At 68.0% G+C, this 20,158-nt stretch overlaps 1 protein-coding gene across 12 annotated transcripts in view; it reads right to left on the minus strand.

Moving 5' to 3' along the window:
• MYO18A (myosin XVIIIA) overlaps nucleotides 1-20,158 on the minus strand; it is a 36,335-nt gene that overhangs the window by 10,721 nt on the left and 5,456 nt on the right. For 3 of the 12 annotated variants that reach the window (XM_084299478.1, XM_084299477.1, XM_084299479.1), the window contains 25 exons: nucleotides 11,106-11,193; nucleotides 10,926-11,035; nucleotides 10,674-10,850; nucleotides 10,346-10,556; nucleotides 10,048-10,190; nucleotides 9,519-9,619; nucleotides 9,375-9,438; nucleotides 9,033-9,177; nucleotides 7,040-7,213; nucleotides 6,868-6,958; nucleotides 6,575-6,767; nucleotides 5,983-6,069; nucleotides 5,014-5,155; nucleotides 4,768-4,927; nucleotides 4,500-4,686; nucleotides 4,141-4,381; nucleotides 3,206-3,315; nucleotides 3,053-3,118; nucleotides 2,631-2,759; nucleotides 2,027-2,170; nucleotides 1,067-1,156; nucleotides 849-968; nucleotides 655-766; nucleotides 431-558; nucleotides 173-327 (listed from right to left, as the gene is read on the minus strand). In XM_084299478.1, the coding sequence (XP_084155604.1) occupies nucleotides 173-327; nucleotides 431-558; nucleotides 655-766; nucleotides 849-968; nucleotides 1,067-1,156; nucleotides 2,027-2,170; nucleotides 2,631-2,759; nucleotides 3,053-3,118; nucleotides 3,206-3,315; nucleotides 4,141-4,381; nucleotides 4,500-4,686; nucleotides 4,768-4,927; nucleotides 5,014-5,155; nucleotides 5,983-6,069; nucleotides 6,575-6,767; nucleotides 6,868-6,958; nucleotides 7,040-7,213; nucleotides 9,033-9,177; nucleotides 9,375-9,438; nucleotides 9,519-9,619; nucleotides 10,048-10,190; nucleotides 10,346-10,556; nucleotides 10,674-10,850; nucleotides 10,926-11,035; nucleotides 11,106-11,193 (3,368 nt within the window). Of the gene's footprint in view, nucleotides 1-172; nucleotides 328-430; nucleotides 559-654; nucleotides 767-848; nucleotides 969-1,066; nucleotides 1,157-2,026; nucleotides 2,171-2,630; nucleotides 2,760-3,052; nucleotides 3,119-3,205; nucleotides 3,316-4,140; nucleotides 4,382-4,499; nucleotides 4,687-4,767; nucleotides 4,928-5,013; nucleotides 5,156-5,982; nucleotides 6,070-6,574; nucleotides 6,768-6,867; nucleotides 6,959-7,039; nucleotides 7,214-9,032; nucleotides 9,178-9,374; nucleotides 9,439-9,518; nucleotides 9,620-10,047; nucleotides 10,191-10,345; nucleotides 10,557-10,673; nucleotides 10,851-10,925; nucleotides 11,036-11,105; nucleotides 11,194-11,672; nucleotides 11,730-12,530; nucleotides 12,567-12,956; nucleotides 13,035-13,276; nucleotides 13,343-13,572; nucleotides 14,242-14,748; nucleotides 14,806-15,659; nucleotides 15,729-16,443; nucleotides 16,567-20,158 lie in introns of those variants that run through there. The other 9 variants (XM_084299483.1, XM_084299481.1, XM_084299482.1 and 6 more) reach the window with 9 other exon arrangements.

The raw sequence follows: 20,158 nt of genomic DNA on the forward strand, positions 1-20,158 counted from the left end.
ATCCCAGGGAAAAGGGAGCCTCATCTTCCCCGTGCAAAGCGCCTCGCCCAAGCGGGAGCTGGTGAAGTGCCCAAATCCCAGCTAAAATGGTAAAACCACGCTGCGAGAGAGGCTCCCGGAGCCTCCCGGCGGGGGGTGCCACCACCCCGTCCCCGTCCCCGCGCCACCCCACCTCCGCTGCTTCTTCTCCAGGTCGTGGTTGCGTCCCTGCTGGCCCTCCAGGTGCAGCTTGGTGTCCTGCAGCTCGGACGCCAGGCGCTGGCACTTCTTTTTCAGCTGCTGCAGCGCCCGCTGGCCCTCCTCGCTGTCCGCCTGCAGGTCCGCCAGCTGCGCGCAGGGGCAGGCAGGGTGCTCAGGGCCGTGGGGTGGGCAGGAGGGGGTAAAAAAATTGGGGAGGGGGGGGGGGGTCTCTGGGCAGAGCTCCACTCACCCTCCTCTCCAGCTGCCTCTTGCCCTGCTGCTCCACCTCCAGCTTGTCCTCCAGCTCCTGCTGCAGCCGCTTCTTGGTGAAGTCGATCTCCCGCACCGCCCGCTCGTATTTCAGCCGCCACTCGCCTCCTGTGCGGGGGGCACCGGGGGACTGTGGTGGGCGACACTCCAAGGGGGCACCCCGGGGTGAACTCAAAGTTTTAGGTGCCTGCTGTGCCACGGTACCTGAATCATCGTCGTCCAGCTCGCCGTTGAGCTCGGCTGCCCGGATGAGCCGAGCTTCCATCACCTCCATCTCCATGGACTCCATCTGCTTCTTCAGGGCATCGTACTTGGCCTGCCAGGGGACACGGCCCCGGTGAGCCTCGTGGGGACCCGGGGAGGTGCCGCGGGGGCCGGGCAGAGGCACGGTGGGTTACCTGCAGGTCCTTCATCTCCTTCTCGGCCCGGAGCCTCTCGGCCGTCTCGGCGTCCAGCAGCTGGGAGGCCGACTCGCCCGTGTTGCGCTCGTCCGTCAGCTCCGACGTCAGCTCCGTGATCTGGGGGCAGCGGGGACGTGGTGGTGGTGGTGGTGGTGGGAGGCAGGCACCGGGGTTTGGGGACGCGCTGCGCCCACCCGGGGCCGGCTGGGACCTACCCTGCTCTCCAGGCGGTCGCTGTTGAGCCGCAGCTCGTTGCGCTCCTTCTCCACCTTCTCGAGCTTGCTCTTGAGCTGCTGGATCTCTTCCTGCAACACAGCGGCGGGCGGTGAGGGAGGGGGCAGGCGCCGAGGGAAGGGGCTGGCAGGCACGATGCTCTGCACCCCCAGCACCCTCCCCCCCGGCGCGGGGAGGGCCGGGTGGGGGCTCCCCGGGGCTGGGAGGCGCTGGCGGTGCGGGGGCTCTCCCCTGCCAAGGGCTGGGCAGGGACTTTCCCCAGCCTGCGCTGGCTCCGGCGGCCAACTCCAACCCCATAAATGGTGCCGAAACACCCGGAGGCCACGCAAAGTTGGCCTCCGGCAGAGAGGGGGGTCCCTGCACCCCCTCCCCCCCCCCCCGGGAAAAGGGGTGGGAGCAAACAAAGCCGCTCTCCTCCTCTCCCAGCACCCAAAGGGTTTAGGGCACCCAGCCCAGGCGGAGAGGGAGGGGATCCTGGGGGGATGCCCAACCAGCACAGGGCTCCGTGCTGCCTGCCAGCTGCGAGCACATCGCTCTCTCCCTTGTCCCCTGGTGCCAGCAGGCAGGCTGGGGGGGACAGGAGGGGACCTCAGAGCCCCCACCCCGGGTGCCCGAGGTGAAAGCTGAGCTGGCAGCAGCTCGGTGCCAGGCGGGGGGGCACGGTGTCTGGTTGCCTGTGCCGTGAAGAACCCCCTGCGCACGGTGCCCGGTTTCGTTTCCATTCTCCACGCCTTGTAACCGGGCTCTCGGGATGCTAACGACATGCTGCTTCGTAAATTAGGGAGCAATTCGTGCTGGGGGACACGGGGCAGTGGTGACCCTGCAGCCCACCCTCTGTGGGATCCCGCAGCCCACCCCGCTGAGGGTCCCTGCCCGTCTCCAAGGCGCACCCGGCCCCATCCTGCCCCATCCCCGCCCCCCCCCGGCGCAGCGGTACCCACGTCTTTGCCCCGGATCTGGTCCTCGGTGAGCTGCACCTCGATGAGGGGCCGCACGGTGGTGAAGAGCTTCCACCAGGGCCAGTCCTTCACCCCCTTGTTCTTCTTGATGTTCTTCTGCACGCAGCGGATGGCCAAATCCTGGATCTGCGCGGGGCACACGGCGTCGGCACGGCTGCCGCGGGGCGCCGCCGGCCCAGCAGGACGCACGGGTGCTCAGCACCCCCACCGCCACCCCGGCGCACTCCCCTTCATTAGCATGTGGGCTAATTGCTCCTGGCTCATCTGCTGTCCGATTACCTCCGGCACCCGCACGAGCTAACCTCGCCGCGGGCGAGGCGCCGCCGCGGTGCCTATTTTACGCGCTCCTTAATAATAAAAAGCAGGAGCTGGCACGGCCGCTTCATCCCGGCAGCCCAGCGGGGCAGGACGGAGCCGACGGCCCCGGGGCTGGCCCCACGGCTCCCCACGGCTCCCCACGGCTCCCGGGGAGGGGGAGAGAGAGGCGGGAGGAGGAGGCGCTGGGCCAGGCGGCGGCAGAAAAGCTGCGCTGCCCATTTTAGGCGAAATTGTGCAGCGGAGCGGGGAGGGGAGAGGCGCCACGAACCTTCCTCTTCTTGAAGAGCTGCCGTGCCAGGAAGCCCCTGCACGCCGCCTGGAACAGGGTGATGTTCCTGCTCGTCTGCGCGTCCCGCTGCTCCTCCAGCCTGGCCAGCGAGCCCGCCCGGAAAAACACCTGCAGGAGGGGGGAAAAAAAATAAAAGGGGGGAGATGCGGTGCCACCATCCCGCTGTGCTGGCCGGTGGGGATGTGCCACTTGTGTCCCCTTGTCCCCACCACATCCTCGCCCTTCCCCAGCCCCCTGGCCCCGTCCTGTGTAGGGTTTTTATTCGGGGTTTTTATTCCCAAGGCGTGAGGAATGGCGTGGGTGGGAGCGCACACTGCTGCCCTTGTGCCGCTGCGCCCACCCTGCCCTCAGCCAGACCCCGAAGCCTGCAGCGGGCAGGGACGGCCCCGGCGGGGTCCTACCCGGCTCAAGCCCATGTGGTAGCTGCTCTTCTCCAGGTCCAGCGACTCCAGGAGCTCCTCCACTGCCTGTGGGGAGGGAGAGAGGTCAGGGACAGGGTGCAGGACCCCAGGGTGCAGGATCCCAGGACCCCAAGGGGTGCCAGGCACGCGTACCCGCTTCTCGTCCACCACGATGTAGTTGCGCCCGTGCTTCTTGGTCAGGTGCGGGGCCAGGACGTCGAAACGCCGCCTGAACTCGGCAAACACCATGTGGTCGGGGTAGCCTGGGGGCAGAGCAGAGGATAGGGGGGCCGTGGGGCAGCCAGGATGCCCGGGGGATGGCCGGGGACAGCCCCGTGCCCCCGCACGCACGCTGCCCCCTCCCCTGTCCTTTGGGAGATCCAACGGGGCCACCCAGGACGGCTGCTGGAGGTTTTCCTTGGCCTTGTTGTTTAATAATTTCAGCCAAGATGTGGGGTGAAAGCAGCCAGATTGCTGCCCCAGGGGAGAGCAGGGACATGTGTGTCACCCGTGCAAGCAGGCGGGCCCCACTACGGGTCCGGCCTGAGCCGCAATTAATTGCCGAGCCTCCCCATCTTAATTAACGAGGGGGGTGCTGATGAAGAGGCTGACCCCTCCACAGCTTGGGGGGGAGTCATGTTCATCGCTGCGGGGAGGTGTGCGCCCGGCATCGATTTCCAAAGGCTGCAGGAAGGGTCTGGCCCCGAGGCCGCATCCCCCAGCACTTGGCTGAGCGCGACCCGGAGCCCCCCTCCCCGTCGGGACCGGGGCCGGCTGCCAGCGGGATCGCTGCCAGCAGCCGGGCAGCACCGGCGCAGACACCCAAGTAAGGCCATGCCTGTCCCCGGCACCGAGCCCCGATGTGACAACAGCCCCGCGGGGGGGAGCGGGGCCAGCCCCCCCGGGACGGGAAAAGCTGGCAGCAGCTGGGCTCTGCGCAAGGACGCGTGCCAAAGGGGTTCCCCGTGGGGCCCCGCGCTGCAGACGGGGGATTTGCTCCCCTACTGCCACGTTCTCGCTCTCTCCGCAGCCGGGATGCCCGTGGGTGGCAGGATCGGACCCTAAATTTTGGACGGGGGGGGGCTCACCTTGACGGTACATGCGGAGGGCGTCCAGCAGGCGGGAGCCGCGGAGCTGGGCGCGCAGGAGGGGCACGTCGAGCTGCATCAGCCCCGCGGCCTCGCAGTGCTCGGCCGGCAGCTCCAGCTCGCTGCCGCTCACCCGCCGGCACGGCAGCCCCCGGGGGTCCCCGCCGCCCCCCGCCGCCTTGGGCAGGAAGCAGTGCACGAAGTGCAGCTTGGACTTCTTGATGCTGTCGATGAGGGCATCCTGCGGGGACGGGGGAGAGGTGACACGGGGCAGTGCCCCAACAGGACCCGGGGACACACACCCGTGCCATCGAGGGTGCTGGGACCCCCCCCAATCATCCTGAGGGCCCCCCACTCACCACTTGCAGCTTGATCTGGATGCACAGCGACTTCTTTTTGACGGCGGCCACGCCGGTGGTGAAGGTCTTGCGCATGCTGGTGGCGCGGCGCAGGGCCAGCTGCGAGCCCCCCTCCAGCCCCGCCACCGAGCCCGACAGCACCAGCGCCGACCCGCCCCGGCCCACGAACAGGCTGCTGATGACCTTCCTGCGGGGCACGGAGAGGACGTCACCCCCAAAATCACCCCTCTCCCAGGCTCCTTCCCCAAGCCCGGGGGACCCCACTCACTTCTGCGACTCCTGCAGCAGGACGGAGGCGTTTTGGGTGGCCGGGTTGTGCTTGACGTGGTTGAGCCAGCCCGTGGCATCGTACTCCACCCAGTTGGTCCCCGAGCTGTGGCCCAGGAAGAAGTGCCGGGGCTTGTCGCTGGGGAGCAGCGGGTCGTGCCCTGCGGGGAGACACGGCACCGCTGGGCACGGGCACCGCAGCCGGCTCAGCCGGCGCAGCCACGTGGTGCCGGTCGCCCCCCCAGACCTTTCTTGCCCCCCTCCTGGGGACCGTAGTAGGCGAAGAGCCGCTCCAGCAAGGTGTCCTCGCTGCCGCCTGGCTGCAGCGCCTCCTCCTCCAGCAGCCACAGCAGCCCCCGTGCCTCGTCGGTGCGGGCCAGCGAGCGGACCTGTGGGTGACACCGCGTTGGTACCGGGACCTGGAGGTGGGCAGGGATTGGGGGGGGACCGGGGGAGACGCGGGGAGCATGCAACCTCCTCTGCTGCCAGCAGCACGGCAAAGCGGCGCCGCGCGAAACGGCCCCTGCTTAGTGGGTACCTGGCAGGGAAAGAGGCAAACGTAACGCGCCAAGCTCGGTGGCGAGCCAAACGCTGCGCTCTGGCACCCCTGGGATCAAACCCGGTGCGGGGCCAGCGCCAGCAGCCCCACTCAGTCTCTGAAAGCCTCATCCAGCAGGGAACGGAGCACCCCAAGGACCAGGGCACCCCAAGGATGGGTGCACCCTGCAGAGCGGAGCATCCCGGGGATCAAAGCACCCGGGGATCAAAGCACCCCGGGGATCAAAGCACCCCGGGGACTGGAGCATGCCAGGGATCGCCCCAGGGCCATCCTGCCCTCATCCTCCCCTCCCGGAGGCACCGGGGAGCACAGTGCCGGGGATGCACCAGGGCTGCCCGCTGCTCACACGCTCAGTCACGCTCTCATTGCCAAGCACTTAGGAAATCACCTTTCCTTCCCCATAATTACCGCTAAAAGGACAGCAAAGCAGCACGGCCGATGCTATCGCCGTGCCTAATGCTCAATAACCCGCCGTAATGGATCGCGGGGCTGCCAGCAGCCGCTCGGTTACGAGGAGGAGCAGCAGCAGCTGCCTCCAGCCCCGCTGTCCCGGCCCTCATCCGTGCTGCAGGAGCGGGTTTTGGGGATGGAGGTGGCCGCAGAGGAGCTGGGTCACGGCCGGGATGGAGGCCGCGAGGAAGCGCTGTGGGTGCTTACCAGTGCCTGGTGTGAGGGCTGGTCTACAGTGGCTACAGAGCCCCAGGTAGCGGGCTCTGTGTCAGCCAGTGCAAGCTCTATGTTTTCCTGGAGAGGACGGACAGAGGAGCGATTAGTGCCTGTGTGACTGGAGATCAGCGTTAGGGCCCCCGCGGGCCGGTCAGTACGTTAGTCTCAATCGGATCTAGACAGGAGATGGGGGTTTCCCGGGCGTCCCACCGCCCCGCTGCTCCAGGGAGAGGTGCCAGGGGCAGTCAGGACACCAAAAGGGGTCCCCGTGACACCAAAAAGGGTCCCCGTGGGCACCCAGGTGGTGCCGAGATGGAGCAGCGGCCACCGTCACCCTCCCACCACCCGCAGCAGGCCCCCCAGGGCACATTTGCCGGCACCATCGGCGGTGGGAACCCCCCCGGAGAGACCCCTGAAGCAGAGAGCGCGGTGTCAGAGCTGATTGGGTTGGACCCGGTCCTGAGCGACCACTTGTTAAGAAATTTGGGGAGCAGGGGGGGGGGGGGGGGAGGTGTCACAGGAGATGCTGGAGCAGAAAGGAGAGAGGAGGGGGTGACGGCGCCCCCGGGGGCGTCCCCGCTACCTCCTTGTAGCGCTCCAGCTCCTGGGCGAAGGTGCGCTGGTGGAAGAGGAGCTGCAGGCGCTCCTGGGCGTAGTTGTGGCACAGCTCCTCGAAGGTGGCCCCGCGGCTCTGCCCCGCCACCTCGGGGTTCTGCGCCCCGGGGGTGTCCACCACCGTCACCGAGCACACCGAGTGCTGGCTGGACTTGAGCGCCCTGCGGGGGACGGGAGGGGACACCAACGGGGTGGGTGGGTGGGGGGGTGGGTGCTGACCGACCTCCCCTGCCACCCCCCACCCCAAATCCCGTCGTGTACCTGTTGAGGAGGGAGATGAGGAGGGTGAAGAGCTCCGAGTACAAGCCCGCGGCCATGCCCTCCAGGCACTCCAGCGCCGTCAGCTTGGGACCTGGCGGAGGGGACGGCTGCGCCCTGAGTGTCCCCAACCGAGCGTCCCCCTTGGGGCCACCCGTGCCTCCCCGCGCCCTACCTGTGCCATCGCCCATGCCCTGCTCCTCGGGGCCCTGTCGGAAGGAGGTGGAGCGCTGCAGCGTGCCCTTGGGCTGGTGCTTGAAGATGGAGGAGGAGAGCTCCTCCAGGCTGCAGCCCAGCAGGTAGGCGGCTTTCTGAGCCCACTCGTGCCGCGCAAACTGCTTCCTCCCGGCTGAGGGGGGAAAAAAAGGAGGCTCAGCGCCGGCTGTCCCACCTTCGGGGCTCTCCTGGTGCACCCCGGCTGGTCACTGGGTCCCCCACGGTGGGATGGGGACAGGGGTGGCACACAAAAGCCAACCCCGAGGCGGGGATGCTGTGCACGGCTGGCGCAGGGGGAACCCGGGGCTTGCACGTGGCCAGCACCAAGAGGAAAAATTTGGGGCTCGATTTGAGGAGATGGGGGGTGAGTGGCTTCGCCTCCCTGCAAGGCTGAGCCATGCTGGGAGATGGGGACACCCCTCTCCATCACTGCCCCCCGCTTTGACATGTCCCTGCTCGGCGCAGCGGGACAGACCGCGGCTGCCGGACAGACACACGGACACGGGGCGGGGAAGGGAGGTGGGAGCGGGTTAATGGGGACACGGAGGGGGGGGGGACACGAGGGTGGGACGGGGCGGGGAAGCCAGAGCCGCGCGGAGAACAGGACTTTACCTTCGTCGGCGTCTGCATTGCAAAAGGGCAGCATGCACCATGCGAACAGAGACAGGGGTTAGCAACACCGGCACGCGGCAGCGCGGGCACGCGACGCGGGGACGCCCTCCTGCCGAAACCCACACGCACCGAGCCTGGTTCCTAACCCCCCCCCCCGACCCCCTGAGCACCGCCACGGTGAGATGTGAGATGCTGAGACCCGCTGTGGGGTCTGCCCCTGCCCCACAGCAAGCACCACGGGCACCACCTGCCCAGATCCAGCCCCAGGAAAAAGGGGGCTGGGGCGGCCGAGCTGGTGCTGAGCATCCCCAGGGCCTGCGAGATGCAAGGAAGGCACCGGGAGCAGGAGTTGGGCTGGAATGCTCCCCCCCCACAGGCAGGATTTGGGGATGCTCCCCCTGAGCAGGATTTGGGGATGCCCCCAGCCCCTCGCAGAGGCTCCCGCACCAGCCATGCGTCCCCGCAGCGGTGCAGCAGCGGGGCCCTGCTGCCCTCTAGTGCCTCGAAGCGCCCCTGGGAGCACGCTGTGCCCGCCGAGCACCCAAAACCCGCTCCAAAACGCGGCACAAATGGGGCTCTCCGCCCATTTCCATCTCGATTCCCTCCCCCCAAGCTGCTGAACCCCTCGATCCAAGCCTCCTGCGAGCATGCAGAGCCCAGGGCAGGCAGCAGAGGGGGCTTCCAGCACCTTGGGGGTAACACAAGACCCCCAGCGGGGAGAAGAGCAGCTGCAGAGGCACCCTCAGCCCCCCGAGCCAAATTCACCCCCCCAGCAGTGAAGAGGTGAACCAGTGCCACCAGGGCAAGCCCACGGTGCACTCCCGTGCTGGGGTGCCAAGAGGTAACCCCAGGGCTACCAGAGCCCAGCCCGGGGCTGCTCCCAGCACCCCAGCAGCACCCCAAGCCCCTTCTTAGCCCCCAGACCACCACCAAGCCCGGAGCAGAGCCCTGCATGGCTCCAGTTACCAGCTCCATCTGCCAGTGGTTCTGTGGGAGGACAGGGGAGGGAACGGCGTTAGGTGGGGGGGACAACACATGTGCGCCCCCCACGCTCCCTCGTCCCCAGCCCCAAAACTCCCCGATGTGACAGGGACGGTGCCAGGGTCTCACTCTGGTGGTGCTCATGGTGTTTGATCCCTGTTGGCTGGGAGCTACCCCACTCACCCCGACCAAGGGGACAAATCCAGGTGCCACGGAGCACCCAGAGCACTGCCCGTCAGCTTGCACAACCCCAAAACACCCCCGGAGCCTGTCTGCAAGGCACAGAGGTGCCAGCATCAATCTGGACCCCGACCAGCCAGCAGAACTGAGCTCAGCTTAACGCGTCCCAGCCCCGTTACCTTTGGTGGCTCCGGCGGCCCCCAGGTGACAAATGGCCCCCAGGACGAGCCAGAAGGCTTTCTGCTCATCGCTGGAGATGCCCATCACCTTCATGGCAGCCTGCAGCTTGTTGAACTGCTGGGCTGCCTTCTGCTTCTCCTCGGGCTGCGGAGAGCAACGGGAGCCATTGGCACAGGGTGACAGCTCCCAGTGCCTCTGGCCAGGCCACGAGCACCCAGAGGGGCCGGGGACCAGCAGAAATCCCCCTGCCCGATGGGACAGGGCCACCCTGGCTCTCCCATCTCCTTCCCCATGCCCAAACCCCGCTGTAGCCCCTTGCCCAGCCCCGCAGCAGGCAGGACCTTGGCGAGGGGCACGATGCCGAAGACGTTGTTCTCCGCCAGGTGGTTGAAGTGGAGCTCGGTCCTGTTGGGGGAAACACCACCCAGGTTGGACCCTGAGGTGCCGGGAGACCTCAGAGACCCCCGTGCCGGGGCCAGGCTCACCGCAGGGCGCTGTCGGGGCAGGCCAGCAGGTAGTAGAAGACGTTGAAGGTGGCCTCGTTGGCAGGGCGCCGGGCGACACGGAGCTTCTCCAGCAGCAGCGTCTGGGAGAGGTCAGAAGGGTTGGGAACCATCCCCGAGGGCCACACTCCCACCAAGACCCCCCAGCCCCAGCCTCATCCTTGCTGCCAGCCCAGGATTTCCTTTTCCCTGGGCTCCCAAGGAGACGTGGAGGTCTCCTGGCCCTGCTCTGCAGGACGCTGCAGTAAGGCAAACACCCACGCAAACCCCGAGCATCTCTCCTGGGGGCGCAGGGCTCGATCAGCAGGTGCACTGGAGCACGAAGGGGCTCTGCTGCATTTTAAGGGCTGCTGTTATCACCCCGACTGGCTGCAAACAAAGCCACGAGCTCGACGCTTGGCTGCGAACACGGCCGGGCTGGCAGGAGCGGGTTAGAAAGGAGAGCTGGCAGGAGAAAACGCCCTCGGGACGGACCGGCTCCTGCGCCGAGGGGGCCGCCCCGGCCCCTCACCTGTACGGAGGCGGACGCCACCTGCCCAGCCTGGTCGAAGTCCAGGGAGATGATCTGGGAGAAGCGCGTGGCGTTGCCGTTCATGCTGGTGCTGCTATTGCCAAAAGCCTCCAGGACGGTGTAGAGAGCCTGCCACTTCTCCGCTGCGAGGAGGAAACAAGCGGGGCGGTGGGGTGCGCGTGGCCGGCGGCGTGCACGCGGCGAGGGCGCCGGCGGTGAGACGAGTGAGAGAGCAGCACCGTGACCGCAAAGCGAGGGGCGTGAGGAGGTGGCAGGGGGCCCCGAGGCGAGCACTCACCGGAGAAGACCTTGCCGGTGCTGCCGGCGATGGTGGCGAGGTACTGGACGAGGTGCTGGCAGTTGGTGGTCTTGCCGCTGCCGCTGGCGCCCAGCAGCACGACCGCCTGGTCCTGGCGGCTCATCAGCATGCTGCGGTAGGCAGCCTGGGCCACGGCGTAGATGTGCGGGGACGTGTCCTCCCTGCGGCACCCCTTGAACATGTGCATGACCTGGGGGGAGAAGCGGGGGACGCTCGGCACCCTGAGGCCCCGCAGGAGCACCTCTGAAGGGTGACACAGCTCCAGCGCCACCAGCGTGCGCCACCGTCCCCCCCACCCCGGCGTCACCTTCTCGGAGTACATGGAGGGGGAGCTCAGCGGGTTGATGACGACCATGGTGGGGCCGGCGTAGGTGTGGATGAGGTTGCCGCCGTAGCGCTGCCGCAGCGTGTGCAGGACGCTGGACTCGTTGAGGTAGAGGAGGCTGGCCAGGTCCTCCACGCGGTCGCAGGACGGGGGGTTCGCCTGGGAGCGGGGCCGGGGGTCAGGCGGGGAACGGGGGTCCCCACCGCCCCGCGGCCCCCCATCCCGCGGCCCTACCTTCTCCACGTCGTCCTCCTCCACCTCCAGGACGGCTCCGTCGTGGTCCAGCTTCACCTTCACCTTGCCCTCGGGCAGGGCGCTGGCCTCCTCCGGCCGCAGCTGGCTGCCTGCAAGGGCACGCGGGGCTCAGCGGGGCCGTGCCGGGCACCCCCGTGGCCTGGCCCGACCCCAACTCACCCAAGGAGAAGCCATCCTTGTGCACCAGCCACACCTTGTCGGTCTCATACCAAGCCTCCTCGGCAGCTATCTGCTCCTCCGTCTTGGCCTGCGAGACAGGGGGACACGGGGCTGGAGGGAGCGTGGCGCCGTGCCGCCTTCTGTCAGCCCCGAGCCCTCCCGAAACGTGTCCCCAACTTGTCCGCTGCCCTGGGGATCCCAGAGGGTTTGGAGCTGCAGAGCCCCCCTGTCCCTGACACAGCCGGGGGTAGACACAAAGCCACAACGACCCTGGGATGCGGTCACCACACACAACCCTGGCTGTGCTCCCAAACTGCAGCCCCGGCACCCACGGCACCCCCGTGCCACTCGTGTAGCCGTGCTGGGACACAGGGACACGTGGCGTGCTGTGGGGACGCAGGACATGCTGCAGGGACACAGGACATGCTGCGGGGACATGACGCAGGGACACAGGACACAGCACAGCGGTGGCACAGTCCCACGGGGGTGGGTAAGGTCGGGCTGGCACAGCCGGCACGTGGGGGACGTCCCCGCTACCCGCGAGCAGGGCGAGCCCCGGAGCCAAACCTGAGCTGCAGCAGGGACGGGGCCAAAGGGGGCTGCCAGGACATCGTCCACTTGTCCCTATCGAGGCCGAGAGATGGGGCGTGAGGGCGAGAAGGGCCACGCTCTGCCCCGCAGCGAGCACAGGAAGCAGTGGGGGAAGAGAGCGGAGGCGTGCGGCGAAGCGTGGCCACCCCGGAGCCCCTGGCCACGCAGACACCGCAGCTGGGACAGCTCTGCCAGCACAGCAGCAGCTCCAGCACGGTGCTGGACATGCACGGAGCTGGGAAGGTGGCCACGAGGCCGGGTGGCCAAGCTCCCAGCGCAGGCTGGGGGTGAGGGCACAGCACCCGGGGCTGGAGGTGGCTGTGCCGTGCGCCCGGGATACTCTGGTGCATGCCCAGCGAGTGCCGGCGCAGGGACACGCGGGGAACCAGGGCACTGCCCCCACTCCTGCACCTCTCCCTGATGCTCACCGGCCCTTCTGCCTGGCTCTGCCCCTTCCCTGCCCGCTGGAAGCCCCTGCCCTCCCCAGCCAGGCTGAGAGCCACCGTCCTCCTGCCACCTCCACTGACAGCAGCCGGGGTGCCTGGCTGTCCACCACGTGCCCCAGCACGGCCACGGGGAGCCCGGAGCTGCAACAAGTGAGCCCGGGGAGAGGCTCCCAGCCCCGGCCATGCCCTGCAGGCTCGGCTTGCTGCGACCGAGGGAGCGCGATGAAGACGCGGGGCCACCCTGGCCGCTCTCTGCAGCAGCCCTGGGTGGGGAAAGCCTTACGCTCCAGCACGAGGCGCGGGCGCAGACGCCAGCCCAGCGGCAGACAGAGGACAGCGGGAGGTTGCCAGTGGAAGCAGAGAGCTCCTGAGGACAGGGGTACGGTACCTGGCTGGGTGCCGGGGCGGAGGCTGCGGGGTCCAGCTGACAGCAGCGAGGGAGGAGGAGAGAAAGAAAAGAGGGGTAAGAGGCAGAGAGCAGCAACGGCACCGCGACACCCCACGGGGCCCCGGCACGGCCAAAACCCCCCAAGACATCACCCCAGCTGGCACAGCCGTGCTCGGGCTGCAGCGGGGACACCGACACAGGGACGTGGCACCGCAGCTCCCCACGGCCACGCACATTGCTCGGGGCAGCGATCACCAAACCCACCAGCCAGCGGCGCCCAGAGCGGGGCCACGGGGCTGGCGGCCAAAAACCGGCGGTGCAAACACCAAGGGAGAGCACGCGGCGTGGACGGGGCAGCGTCCCCATCCAGCACCGGGCACCGGGCCACGCACAATCACCAAATTCCCCCCCCCCTCCCCAAATTACAGAAGCTGTGAAGATCCTCTCCAGCCGGCGCTGCGCCTCCTCCGACGGGCTCAGCTGGGGAGCGGGGCCGGGGGCAGCCTGGAGGCAGAGCACCGTTAGCAGCGGGCTGGCTGGCACCGGCACGTCGCCGGCACACATCACGGGTGCTTTTTTTTGGCTCTGAAGCCCACTGACACCACGCAGGGCACCTCCCTTGCGCAGACCTACAGCGCCCTGCCCACCTGCACCCGTGCTGGGGCACCCGCAGGCACCCAGCACTGCCCTGGACAGCCCTGGCAAGCTCCTGGCACCACAAATCTCTGGTCCCTGCTCCCACGCACCTGCTGGGGGGGTCCCGGGGTGGTTTTCGCGGGGGTCTGTCGCTTCTCGCCGGGCTGCTGCTTCTTCTCCACACGAGCAGGGTGGGGAGACAAGGGGCAGCGTGATGCGGTGGCCAACACCCACCCGGACACACCAAAAAGTGACCCCAGCCCGGCACCACACACCCCAAAAACACCCCAAAAACACTGCAAACCATGCTGGTGAGCTCACACCATGCTCCGCCGCGCGGGACGAGGCGTCCCTGCGGGTCGTGCCGCACACCCACGCCGGGTTAGAGCCGTGCACACAGCGGTACCTTGTGCCTCTCCAGGGCGGTGGGCTTGGGGGCGGGTGCCTTTGGCGGCTCCGCTTTGCCTCCCGAAGGCTGCGCCAGAGGCTCCAGCTTGGCTTTGGCACCCGGGGACACGGACGGCTTTGTGTCCCCCGCAGCAGGTGGGGAGCCCGGCGCGGCGGCTCCTTTGCCCCCCGAGGGCTCGGGGGACTTCTCCTCTCGCCTGTCTCCCGGCCGGAGCCGCGGGCGGTGCTCTTTGGTTTTGCCCTTGGCCATGAGGGTTTTGAGCCCCGCTGAGATCTCATCTTTGGGCTCTGGCTTGGCGGGGGCGGCCGGCACAGCGGGGGGCGGTGGTGGGGGGGCAGGGGGGCCCAGCTCCTCTTTTCTGGGGGGCGGCACGGGCTCGGGAGACTTGACATCTCGCACCGGCTCCCTGGCACCGCCGGCGTCCTCCCCCGGCAGGACTTTGCGCACCACCTTGCGCACCACCCGCACCACCCTGCGGCGGGACAGGCCCTGCCCGTCGTCCCCCTGTGCCTCGGTGCCCGCTGCGGGACCCTCGGGCCCGTTGGCAGCCCCGTTCAGCACCGGCTCCGGGCTCTTCCCGGTCCCTGGGGGCGGTTCGGGGCTCTTCGGGGGCTCAGGTTTTGGGGGTGCGGGTGCCGCATCCTTCGCGGCGCTCGGGCTCTCTGGCTGCAGCCACAAAGATAGGGGTGGGTTAGAGGAGTTCTGACGGTGCCGTGCCCACTCTGAACCCCTGTGCTGCGGGATGTGGCTGTGCTGGGCAGCTTGGGCTGGTGCCTGGGGTCCCAGCACGGCTCCTGGCCAGATTTCAGGCACCACAGGACGCGTGTTGGAGACATCCAGACATCCAGCCCCCTCCCTGAACCATCCTACAGCTCCCTGCGGTCACTCAGAGCAAGCACCGAGCCCCCGTCCTGCTGGGCTCTGCAGGGCAGGGACGAGCCCTGGTGAGCCAGAGGGGCAAAAATTGCTGTGACCTACAGCCGGGCACCCCTGCGGCTAGGTGCCAGCTCCCACCACCACCAAAACCACCCGCACACCACACGCTGCCCTACACCAGCTCCAGGAGGGGGGACGCTGAGCCCACGACCCTCTCAGGAGGTGCCACCACACCGCAGCCAAGGGCGAGCCCCATCCCGGCACAGAGCCCCCATCCCCGTGCCCTGCAGCACTTACAGCCCCGTCCTCCTTCCCGGGTCTTTTCACAGCTAAGGCTTTGTCCTCGTCCTTAACCTGAGGGTCAGACAAACAAGAGGGGCGCGTTTCAGCCGCCGCGGGGGGACGCGGCGACCCGGTGGGCTCGGTGCCGGCCGCCTGCTCCAGCAGCACCATGGGGAAAGGCACGCAGCCCGGCGCTCTCCGTGCTTCGGGGGGGAGGAAGCCTTTGTGTGAGCAGGTGAAACAGCCCAAATTTGCAGCCTGCTGCTGAGCACGAGGCCTCGGTCCAGCCCGAGGACGGCACCAGCTGAGAAAAGGGGGCGAAGCTCCGAGGCGCGCCCCGCAAACCCCAAAGCGCGGCGCAGCCCCGCTCCCCGCCGCAGGAGGGGCTGCGTTGGCAGCTGGTGAGCGAGCTGGTAAATAAAGCCCCTTCGCTCCTCCCCGCGCAGGCTTCTGGCTTTTCGCACGTTGCTCAACTTAGCTCTGACAGCTGAGCTAAACACAGCGCTGAGCAACAGGCAAGGTGCGCGGGGGGGAAAGCGATCCCGCCCGCCGCCAGCCCAGCGGCACGGCGCACGGCGGTGGCACCAGCTCAGCTCTCTGGGCTCAGCACTGCCAATTCGGGGTGTCCTGGGTGGTAATGTCGAGCATGAGGGGGTTCACACCGTGTTAGGGGAGGCACCAGCCACGCACGAAGCGGTGGTTAGTGTGTTAGGGGGTGCATTCGTGGCCGCAGCCGTGCAGTGACGGGGTGCGGGGCGGCTGCCTGTTTGCTCAGCGTGGCACAAGGGCAGCTCAAGGGCCACTTAATGTGCCAGGGGGGGAATTTTGGCCCCGCTGGAGCGCTGCTCTGGATGTGGCACGCGTGCTGGGCAAACGGGGGGAGCTGGTGGGCACCGTGGGGTGCGAGCACACGCGAGCAAGACTTCCCTTCTGCTCCCAGAACGCAAAGCGGGATGAGAAGGCCATGGCGATGTCTCATGGAGCCGCAGCCCTGGCTGGGGGAGAGAGGGAGAGGTGAGAGGGAAGGCTCGGGGGTCTCAGGACCCTGAGCTGACCCAGCCCCACGCAGCCTCCGAGCAGACGGAGCCTGTAGGAACCGCTCGGGGACAGGCACAGAACTCATTGTGCAAAAAAAGCCCCTTTGCTCATACGGCAGCACCGTGCCCAATTTTCCCCCCGTGCCGGGCCAGCCCGCTGCAGTAAGCAGCTGCGGGGTGAGGGAAGGGATATTTTCTGCCCTGGGCACGCACTCGGCACGCCGGGGGGGCTATTCTGAGCCTGATCCCATGCCAGCAGTCAGGCAGCCCAAGCAGGGACCCGGTGGGGTCTCCAAAACCCAGCGGGGCCAATCCTGCGCTGCCCATTGGGGGGGTCCACAAAGCACCACCCCTGCCAACACAGGGCGCAGAGGAGCACCCAAACCACCCGTTTGGGGTCACAGCACCCTGCTCCCCCCATCCCCAGCACCTAGGCCCCCTCCCACCCACTGAGACACAAACCTGCCTGGGGGGTCTGGGCACAAACCTGCCCACGGAGCCCCCAAATCCTCTACCCCCGGTGCCCTCCCCTCCACGGCGCATGGCACCAGCACCAGGGTCCCCTGCCACAAGCAGCCCTCGGCCACCACGGCGGCTCCCATCCCACCACGGGGGTGGCCCCCACGCGTCCCCCTCGGGGTCCCCCCCAGCCGTGCCGGGGTCCCCACCTTACCGCGGGGCCGGCAGCGGGGTTCCCGGTGGGACGAGCAGGGCTCAGGGTGGTGGGAGAGGCGCGCGGCGGCGCGGGGACAGCTGTGCTGATAGGGCCACCCTAAAAATAGCCGAGGAATGCGAGGGCCCCGGCGGCGCGCGCAGCAGGCGGAGGGCGCACGGGGGGGAAGCTCGGGCAGCGGGGGCCTCTTCGCCGACGGAGGAAGTGATGTGGGCCCGCGGCAGGCTGGCGCCACGGGGGGGGAAGCGTCCGGCCCCCCCCCTGTCCCACTGCCCGCCCCTGTGGAGCGGGATCCGTGTGCTGAGGAGTGGGGTCGGGTGCTCCCGCACTCCTCGTGGCCCCAATGATGCTTGCTGGGGGGGAGCGGTGGAGAGCGTTGCTTTGCCAAGAGCGTGGCAGCCCCCCGAAATGCTACCGGGGGTGGAGAGCCCCGTGCACCATGGGGGGTGGCACAGGGGGGCTGTCCCCGTGCCGGTGGGACAGGGATGAGGGTTGGCACCGCAGTTATACCACGCCAGCCCGGCCGCCCCCAGCACGGTGTCACGGCCCCCGTATGGCCGCGTCCACTGCAAGGCTCCCTCCGAGCACCGAGGTCTCCCCGGAGGCACGGGACCGGCACCGAGGGCGAGTGAGGCCGGGGCCTCCCCACGCGGTGCGTGCCGGGAAGGGGCCGGCAGCAGGGAGCGGAGCGCACCGGCAGCACCGCAGGAACTGCCCCAAACCTCGAGGAGACGCTTGGTGAGGGCAGCGAGCGCAGGGCACGGGCACGGCGGGGATCCCAGGTGTTTGAGCAGGTCCCTGCCCACCCTGGGGACACACACACATGTCCCTGTCTGAGGACACGTCCCTTCTGGCCCCGCACGGCAGCCCCAAACCTTCAGCACTCGCCTCTCTTGGGGCACAGAGCGGGGACAGGTGGCCAAAATGCCCTTGGCATTGCTGCTGTGACGTGGCAGAGGGTGCCACGGTGACACCGGCGTCCCCAGGGAGCACCAGCAGCAGGCACGGTGTAATAGCAAAGGGGTCATGGGCACGGCCGTGACTGCAGGAATCGCCCCGGCCAGAGGCACGTGGCTTCGCCTGGAAGTCAGCACCTGTGGGCTCCGAGGGGCACGGCCACCTCCCTGGCGAGCCCAGCGCACACAGACCCCTGTGATGAGACCAAAAGGGTCCCAAGCATCCCCCAGATCCCCGGCCACAGAGCTGGGAAGGGCCCGGTGCCCGCGGGCTGCCTCCACAGGGACCCACAGCCCGGCTGTGCGCGGATGATGCACTGGCCCCACAGCCAAACCCGCTGGGCACCACAGCCCCTTGGGGCTCCCTGTGCTGGGGACACCCCACAGCACTGTCCCCATGGCAGAACAAATGACAAATGGATAGCTTTCCACGGAGAACACACAAAAAAGGAGGAGGAATCACATCGGGGGCACTGCAAATCCCACAGCCCCAACCCCGCAGCCCCCAGCGCCTCCCCACCGCCCCGCTTTGGGGACCACACGCGTCCCACCGCCACGTCCACCCATGTCCCAGCACCACGGTGGGACACCGGGCGCAGCAAGGAGCTGGCAGCCAGCTGCACCACGGCACGTCAGCCGTGCGCCCCGGGTGCCGGCGGGCGAGCAAAGGCCGGCGCGGGGCAACCAGGGCACGCGGGGCGCGCCGGCACGGCCGCCGGATGCCTGTGGTCTGGCTGAAGTGCTGGAGAGGTCGGGCGCGTTTCTGGAATATTTCTGCCCTACCAGAGCCGGACGGCGCATGCCTGGGCCCTGCCCGAGGAATTTGGAGGGTAAATAAATAAATAGGAGCGTGGAGCCCAGCCAGATCGGCTGCCCAGCGCCGGGAGCGCGGCTGGGTTGTGGTGGGGCTTTCCCCCGCTCCCCATCAAAGTGCTGTGCCGCCAGCCAGACCCCATGAACCTCACAGAGTGGTTGTGGCTGCCCAGAGCACCCCAAGCATCGCACCCTCTGCCTCCTGGCTCCGGCACGTGTCCCCACCTCGGGGACAGGCGGAGGGACAGGGGCAGCTCGGTGGGGGCCCCTCCGTGGAGGGGTTAAACCCCGGCACCTTCCCCGCTCCAGCCGGGGAGGGGCTCCCAGAGCAACAGCCCAAAATATGCCTATAATTTCCTGTTTCAAAAAGGATCATTTTTATTTAAATTAGGACCAGAAGCATTCCAGGGAGCTTAGCTGGGCCTGGGGGAGAGCCGGGCCTCCCTGCGCGCGCCGGCACCTTGCACGGCCCCCGGCTGCACCCACTGCCTGCCCCAACTCCCCGGCACTGCCGCTGGCACCAGCTCCACCTGCAAAGCCACGGCCGTGTCCCCCCGTGTCCCTGCTGAGGGTCAAGGGTCCCCAGCGAGGACACAGGACGAGCTCACGTGGAGAGGTGCCCCTGCCCCGAGCCGGAGAAAATGGACAGGGAGCACGGGGACGGCAGGGCTGGGGATGGCGGTGGGGAGCTGGCTGCAGCCCAGGCGCCCGCCCCGTTACGCTGCATATCCTGAAGATAAGCAGCGGTCTGTGGTCAGCGCACGGGACGGCTCCTTTCCAGGAACTGCTCCTGCCATGATTTATGATTTATGCTTTAACCCCCTGCAGGCACTGACCCCGCAGTGCCCGGCACAGCCTGGTTGCAGCACAAAGGGAAGGGCGCCGCTGTTACCGAGCACAGAGCACCCACCGCAGAGCCCTGACAGCCTCCACCTCGGCTTTCTGGTGGCTTTTTGGAAAAGTGAAACCCGGAGAGGCATGGGGGAGGCAGGGGGAGGGCGGGCAGAGAGCTCTCCTTGTGCTCTCCATGCACGGTGGGAGCAGATAGCTGCTGCCCGCGCACGCTGGCCGTGCCAGCACCCGCCACGAGGCCATATGCTGCGGCATCTCCCCCGCAGCCCCGGCTGCTCCAAGGGCACTGGCATTTCCTCCTTCCCCTCCCCAGCCCCAGCACTGCGTTTTTGGTGCCACAAGCACCTCACCAGCCCCTACGTGCTTACATCAAACATGCACCTGCACCCACAGTGGCGTGCTGCAGCAAGAGTGGCAGCCACAGGCAGGCAGCCGTGGCCCTCAGCCCCCAGCCCCAGTCCCTCGGGGCTGTCCTGGAGCCAGCAGTGCCCTGAGCAGCTCTCCAGAGCTGGCCACGCTGCAGGGCTCCAAGGAGGAGCTGCTGGAAAGCCAGCACCCAGATTTGGTGCAGGCTCCACCCTGCAGCACTGGCACCTGCTCGGGGAACTCAAGGAGCAGCCTCCCCACACCACGGTCACCAGCGACACGGCGGGGACAGGCCCAGCTCTGCCCAGCTCTGCGGGGTCTCAGCATCCAGGGAAACAGCTGGAAGCTGGCCGGGGTGATGGTTAGCCCGCGGCAGGGTCAGCAGAGCCAGCAGCACACGCGGAAGATGTGGGTCACGCAGCCATTAAGTTTCTATTTATACAGCACCAGCCACGCACATCGGGCTCTGCAAACTTTCCGTCTCCCCATCGCGCTGCACGCCGCGCCGCCCCCACCGTGCCCGGGGGGGCACAGCCAGGAGGGGAATCTCATCACTCCCCTCCTGCAAAGCTTCACAAGTTTCCCCCCGAGCTCCCTTCCCTGCCAAACCTCGCTCCTCCCTGGGAGGAGAGGCAGGGGGAGGTGGGCGCGGGGGGCTTTGGGGCTGGTAGGCATCGTGCTGTGTCTCAGTGCTGGCACGGATGCTTTGCCTTCACTTATACCTGGGT

This window comes from Netta rufina (assembly GCF_964035555.1).
Source record: "Netta rufina genome assembly, chromosome: 21".
In the NCBI taxonomy this organism is placed as follows: Eukaryota; Metazoa; Chordata; class Aves; order Anseriformes; family Anatidae; genus Netta; species Netta rufina.